The sequence below is a fragment of the Aristolochia californica genome, unplaced genomic scaffold, assembly GCF_029961685.1.
Source record: "Aristolochia californica isolate CCGP_79_NKW_82.1479 unplaced genomic scaffold, dmAriCali1.0.hap1 SCAF_5, whole genome shotgun sequence".
NCBI classification, from domain to species: domain Eukaryota; kingdom Viridiplantae; phylum Streptophyta; class Magnoliopsida; order Piperales; family Aristolochiaceae; genus Aristolochia; species Aristolochia californica.
Window position 1 is genome coordinate 44149037 of NW_027182214.1, and position 7497 is coordinate 44156533.

Here is a 7497-nt window from a genome sequence, read left to right on the forward strand (position 1 = left end):
ATCGAATTTTGAAGGCGGCCAACGTTTTTCACTCCCTTGCTCGTCAGATGTTGATGGAACCACGGAAGTCTTTAGGATGGCTGGAAACAGCCGCGAAGAGAGTGATGTGGGAAGACTTTGGACTTTTCTTCCATGACCTTTTTGTGAAGAACGAAAAGCTTCGATCGGAGCTCTCTCCTCCTAATTACACGCGACGAACTTCCACGTTTGCCGAACGGCGAAGGAGACGATAATGGCTGTCGGGCATTTTCTTCTGAGAACTTACCAAATATCATTTCTTTGTAACTTGTATCTCCTTCTCATGCTTGGGCTTACAAGCGCCCAGCAACAATTTTATGTTCATGATATTTGCATGGGATCGTCTAATTTCACGGTTAATAGCACATTCCAGACGAATCTCAACCGTCTCCTCCCGGCGCTGTCCTCCAACACTTCCAGAACCGGCTTCTACAACACCACCATCGGGAGGTCCCCAGATAGAATCCACAGCCTTGTGCTCTGCAGAGGCGACATTAGCTCTACCTCCTGTGAAGCTTGCGTGAACGAAGCGAGCCAAGCCGTGACGCAAAGATGCCCCCGCAGCAAAGGTGCTGCAATTTGGTACGAGCTGTGTTTCTTGCGTTACTCGGATCAAGACTTCTTTTCTTCTTTGGATGCTTCGCCCCGGTGGTATATGGGGAAAACTCAAAACACGGCGAATCCTACTTTGTTTAATCAACTCTTAGGGAATTTAACCAATAGTCTCGTTTCGCATGCGGTGAATGGATCTGGCAGCCGCTTATTTGCGAGCGGCCAAGTTGGGTTTTACAGTTCTGAGACGTTCTATGGGCTTGTTCAATGTACCAGAGATTTGTCCAAAGATGATTGCAGGTCGTGCCTGCAAACAGCAGTCAGCCTAATCCCGACGTGCTGTGATAGGAAGACGGGTGGCAGTGTTAAGAGTTTGAGTTGTCAGTTGAGGTACGAAGTCTATCATTTCTTTGAAGCGTCACAGCCGGAGGCGCCTCTTCAGCCGTCTCCTCCTTTACCGACGCCCCCTGGTGAAGCTCATAACTTTCTGCTTTATGTTACGTTTTCTTCCGGAATTAATTGCCAAATATCTCGATTCACCAAAGCAGTAAGCATTTCATTTATTGATATATGCGTAAATAAATTTGTGTTGAAATCTGAACACCTCATGGGATTCATTGATGTGTAAATTATTCCACCATCCCAATTTATCGCTGTAACTGATAATCCTTCCATGATAAATTTATCATTTGAAGAGTGGGACTCAAAGATCAATTGCTTGTTAATTGGTTTAATGCCACAATGGTTGAAAGAGGCTCTTTGCCATGTTCTTGGACTAAGAATTGCAAGAGATCTTGTTGCACTAAGAATTACCATGCTTTATGGAATACAAATACCATCTCTAAATCACCTTGCTTTATGGAAGTAATTTTATTTGATGCCAGTTTGAGATATATAAGTCTCAAGCAGTAAAATTTGTTTAGAAACTAAAGAGAGTTTTCATCGAATGCAGGAAAGAGATCTTCCCATACGGTTATTCTCATTGTCGTCCCAATAACTGGGATAGTTGCTGGCGTTGCGATTCTTTCCATGATATATGCGAGAAAGAAGAAGCAAAAGAGTACAGTAGGTAATAAACTTCATTCCAGTGAAACTCCAAAGAGGAAACCCATAACTTGTTTTGTCAGCAATCTCATCCTTGAAGCTTTTTCTTTTCTTTTCTTTTGATTTTTATGGGAATGTGGCATTGATCATTAACTCATGTAGAACTGAACTTTGACTATTAGCTGAGCATGTAGATAAATCCGAGATGGAGGAAGTTGAGTCCATCAAACATTCTTTGGCATCAATTAGAGCGGCAACGGATGACTTCTCTGAAGCTAATAAGGTCGGAGAAGGTGGATTTGGTGTGGTCTACAAGGTGGGGTGATCGAAGTCTCGTCATGAGCAGAGCATAAAATGGTAGATCATATACTGAACAATTTTTTCTTTGCAGGGTAGGTTGCCTGACGGACGAGAAGTAGCGGTGAAGAGGCTCTCAAGGCACTCCAAGCAAGGCAGTGAAGAGTTTATGAACGAGGTTGCCTTGATCGCTAAACTTCAACACCGGAATCTTGTGAGGCTCCTGGGCTGGTGCCTACAAGGAGATGAAAATATACTCATCTACGAGTTTGTGCCCAACAAAAGCCTTGATAAATTCCTATTTGGTTTGCTCTCTCTCCCTATTCTCACCTTCCAAAATTATATTAAATGTTTCAACCCATTGGTTCCTGAAAGATTTACTGATACTTGCTTCCTTGACGTTAGCTCCATTCGAACAGGCTCGGTTGGACTGGCCAAGGCGCTGTCAAATAATTGAAGGGATTGCTCGAGGCCTTCTCTATCTCCACGAGGACTCGCATCTCCGCGTGGTTCACCGAGATCTCAAATCCGGGAATGTTTTGCTTGATGCAACGATGAATCCCAAAATTTCTGATTTTGGCCTGGCTAGGATTTTCGGAGCCGAACAGACCCAAGGAAATACAAATCGAATTACTGGAACATAGTAAGTTTTTTTGAATAATCTTCCGCTTCTTGCATGGCTTACATTTTTCTTCTCTCAATTGAAAATTTTATCATGACGGCTTGCAGTGGATACATGGCCCCAGAGTATGCAATGCGGGGATTATTTTCTATTAAATCAGATGTTTGCAGTTTTGGAGTTCTGGTTTTGGAGATAATAACAGGCCGAAAGAACAACATTCTGCTTCATTCTGGCGACATGGAGGACCTTCCTAGTAATGTAAGTCCTCAAATGGCATTTTTTCAGTTTTCTTCACTTCCCAGTTGGAAACGAATGTTGCATTGAGAAGTCATTACCAAGCGATCATGTTTATAGGCGTGGAGGCATTGGAATAATAGAACAGTTCTGGAGGTGGTGGATCCGACAGTAAGAGAGAGCTGCTCTGCCAATGAAGTAATACGATGCGTCCATATTGCTCTATTATGTGTTCAAGACGATGCAGGGGAAAGACCTAACATGTCTACTGTGGGTTTAATTCTTAAAAGCCATTCTGTAAATCTTCCCTTCCCATTAAAACCAACATTCTTTCCTAGTGGAGCAGACAATCAGGGTTATCTATCTAGACACGACCCGTGGCTACTTTCTGGCAATGAATTATCAATCACTGACCTGATTCCTAGATAGTTTTAATTTGAAGATAGATACCACATACAATTAGCTTTAATATTGTATCCTCGAATAAACAATCTTGTCTCGTAATTTGGCTAACCCCTTCTCATATAACAACTTGAGAAGTTATCTCTAATAAAAATTTGGTAAGAACCATCAAGACAATGTGCGAATCACCTAACAGGAATTAATTGGGACCAAGGCCAACGAAGAGTAAGGCGTCAACTGCCTTAAATATTCGTTCGCCTCCACCACACGAAGACAAACGGTCTTCACTCCCGTCCCGATCCGGATCCCTGTCAGATGTTGATGGAACCACGGAAGTCTTGAGCATGGCTGGAAAAACCAGTCCTGGAAACAGCTGCGAAGAGAGTAAATTTGGACTTTTCTACAACACCACGATCGGGGGGTCCCCAAATATCCACAGCCTGGTGTTCTGCAGAGGCGACATTAGCTCTACCTCCTGTGAAGCTTGCAAATCATTGAGAAGATTTTTGAGAGGTTCAACATGAAAGATGCAAAACCGGTAAGTACACCACTTGCAAATCATTTTAAATTAAACTCCCAACAGTGTACTTCAATTGAGAAGGACAAGGAAGTCATGGAGAAGATTCCCTACTCCTCAGTAGTAGGAAGTTTAATGTATGCTATGGTATGTACTAGACCAGACATTGCTTTTGTAGTTGGTGTTGTGAGTAGATTTCTTGCAAATCCAGAGAAAGAACATCGGGCTGCTGTTAAGTGGATCTCAGGTACCTCAAAGGGTCTAGCAAATTGTGTTTGTGTTTTGGTGGTTCAAAACCTATATTAGAAGGTTTTACAGATGCAGATTGGGCAGGTGACATAGATGGGAGAAAATCTACGTCAGGTTACTTGTTTACTTTTGCAGGGGGAGCCATCTCTTGGCAATCTAAACTTCAAAAATGCATTGCTCTCTCTACAACAGAGGCTGAATACATTGCAGCAACTGAAGCTAGTAAATAAATGTTGTGGTTGAAGAGGTTGATGGGTGAGATAGGATTCAAACAAAAGAGGTATGCAATTCATTGTGATAGTCAAAGTGTTTTGGACTTGAGTAAGAATGCTACTTTTCATAGTAGGACAAAACACATTGATTTGAGGTATCATTGGATTAGAGATGTGTTGGAAAATGATATGTTATCACTTGTGAAGATCCATACTGATAAAAACCCATCAGATATGATGACAAAAGTGGTGACAAAGGAAAAACATGAGTTGTGCACTAGTCTAGCCGGTATGGAAGATTGTGGTGAGCCCTCCTCATGGTCTGGAGGGGGAGATTGTTATTTTTAGTAGGTGGGGTCCAGCCCATGAGTGGGCTCCACCACTAATCTCTTTCGTGTGAAAGAGATAAAGAAAAAGAAACGGAAGGGGTTTTTTTTTCTTCTATTGTGTGATAGAAACAGAGCGACAAAAAAAAGAGGAACCAGCGCGAGAGAGAAACAGTGCGCAAGAGAGAACAGAAAGGGTTTTTCGCCGTGAGCGAAAAACAGTGCCGTCAGCGAGACACAGTGCCGTCAGCGAGAAGAAAAAGGGGTTCGACCGAGAGGAGAAAGAGAAGAGAAAGAAGAAGAGAGGAGAAAAGAAAGGAAGGAAAGAAAGAAAGTTTTTCCGAAGCTTCTCCAAAGTCGTTTTTCCTTACATCCTTATTTTGGTGAAATCTCCATATCCGGTGATCTCTAACCTCTATTTATTTGGTTATCTCTAAATTAGTGTGAATGAGTTTGAATTAGAAACTTGTTTTCTCTCACGATATTTGTAAACCTCAAGTTTGGGCAAACTTGAGAGAAATTGATATTGTAAGCCCATATTTAATAGTGGAAGATTATTCGGATTTGCCCCGTGGTTTTTTCCCTTCACACTGAAGGGTTTTTCCATGTAAATCTTGTGTTGTGGTTGTATGATTGAGCTTGGTTGTTAGAGCTTCCATTAAGAGCATTTGGTAGTTTGTGAATTTGCTTTGTGGTGCTTCCCATAACAGAACCGACGTGGCTCCATGGTTTTTTCAAGGTAAACGTGTAAACGAAGCTGGAAATTGTTGCTCTGTTAGTCCTAACATGATGCAGATTTGGGTTCTGAGATTCTCTCTGTTGTTCAAATCTAACGGCTAACAGTAGTTAGTGGTCAACTTTTATGTCAATTATCTGGGAATCTGATTCTTCATGAAATCAATAATGTAATTTATAAGCTTCTTCAATCTGATTCAGTACGAAGAAGGATTAATTAAGAGCGATGGAGTATGATCTCCCCACAAAATTAATGCAGTCTCTCGTCTTGATCTCCTCTCTGATCATGTTTTGTAGCTCTAGCCTTGGCTTTTCTCTGTATCACCAGTGTGAAGACAATGGCAAACCCCATAGCGATAGCGCCTTCCATGCCAATCTCAACCAGCTTCTTTCTTCTCTTTCCGCTAACTGCAATAGAACCGGCTTTTTTATCACTCAATTGTTTCTTGATCTGTTTCATGTACCCAGAAAGGGACACTGAAAGAACTGAGTATGCCATGCACGGGGAGTTCTCTTTTAAATCAGACATCTTCAGCTATGGTGTCGTTCTTCTGGAGATCGTTACTGGTAGGAAGAATTAACAATTTCTATCAGTTGGACGGGTTGTAGACCTGCTAAGCTACGTGAGTTTTTCGATCCCTCTCAGATTTCATGCTCAAAATGGGCATTTTAAGCAAAATTTACGAAGGAAATATAAGCCTTAAACATGAATTTCTAATATCAACATGAAATTCATTATAAATTAAATGGAAGATAAATCGTACCTCCTTCCATACGCTTCAAATTCCTTCTCTTTGTTTTCTGTTCGTGTTCGGCGCTTCCGATCTCTGAGCACTCACGGCGATGGCTCAATTGAAGGGGCTTGAGTGACGAGACAGGGGACTGAAAAACACATCTTAACCGAAGCCAACCTCCCATCAAGGTTATTCATGGCTTCGTGTTACCGAGGAAGTTACAACTGCCAGAAATTTGAGACCACGTTAATGAGAAAACCGTTTCTCATAAAAACGGTTAACATTCTCCCACTTAGTCCAAACTTCTAATATAATCTTAAACCCATCGATAATCTGAATTTAAGTAATAAATACATGAATCATGGCGATAGGTCCTCTAATGACGAGTATTATCTTCCATGTATTACAATGTATGTATTACTTATACTTTATGAATAAACCCTATGTTTACTCTTGGTCCTACACATATGAATTTTCTCAAAATTTAAAGTGCACATAAATATGAGAAAAAAACATCACATTAATTAAGAATTTCACTGAAATAACATTGTTCATACAATGAAAAATTTTACATAATGGAACCAAGTCCCATATTCACAACATGATCCTTGAATTTAAACGGTGGCATGCCCTTAGTCAAAGGATCTGCGATCATTAAGTCAGTGCTGACGTGCTCAATGACCACTTTCTTTTCTTTAACACGTTCTCTTATGGCCAAATACTTTATGTCGATGTGTTTACTTCGACTTCCACTTTTGTTGTTCTTGACCATAAAAACAGCAGCTGAATTATCGCAATATATTCTTAATGGCCTAGAGATAGAATCCATAATTCTAAGCCCAGAAATGAAACTCTTAAGCCATACACCATGTGAAGTAGCCTCAAAACAGGAAACTAACTCGGCTTCCATAGTCAACGTGGCGGTCAAAGTCTGTTTGGCACTCCTCCATGATATTGCTCCACTAGCTAACAAGAAAATGAATCCCGATGTTGATTTACGGGAATCAACACAGCCAGCAAAGTCAGAATCTGAGTAACCAATGACTTCTAAATTGTCCCTCCGCCTATACATCAGCATGTAGTCTTTGGTTCCTTGAAGGTACCTCATGACTTTCTTTGCAGCTCTCCAGTGGTCTAACCCGGGATTACTCTGATATCGCCCCAACATCCCAACAGTAAATGCAATATCAGGTCTTGTGCAGACTTGAACATACATTAGGCTTCTGACAGCAGAAGGATATGGAATGTCTTTCATTTGTTCCCTTTCAAGGTCGTTCTTCGGGCATTGGTTCAAATTGAACCTATCACCCTTCACAATGGGAGCTACACTTGGTGAACAACTTTTCATCTGAAATCTCTCTAACACTGTATTAATACAGGTTTCTTGAGACAGACCTAAGATACCTCGAAATCTGTCTCTATGAATCTTAATGCCAATGACATAAGATGCCTCACCCATATCCTTCATATCAAAATTGTTAGAGAGAAATTGTTTCGCCTCATGTAGAAAACCCTTATCATTGGTTGCTAGCAAAATGTCAACCACATATAAAAC

At 41.1% G+C, this 7497-nt stretch overlaps 1 protein-coding gene across 1 annotated transcript; it reads left to right on the plus strand.

Annotated features, from left to right (window-relative positions):
- Positions 1 to 232: 232 nt before the first annotated feature.
- Positions 233 to 3196, plus strand: LOC137965425 (cysteine-rich receptor-like protein kinase 10). Its single transcript, XM_068811710.1, has 7 exons — positions 233 to 1040; positions 1523 to 1639; positions 1797 to 1930; positions 2006 to 2216; positions 2317 to 2554; positions 2641 to 2791; positions 2888 to 3196. The coding sequence occupies exons 1-7, from the start codon at positions 233 to 235 to the stop codon at positions 3194 to 3196; spliced, it is 1968 nt and encodes a 655-aa protein (XP_068667811.1).
- Positions 3197 to 7497: the final 4301 nt, after the last annotated feature.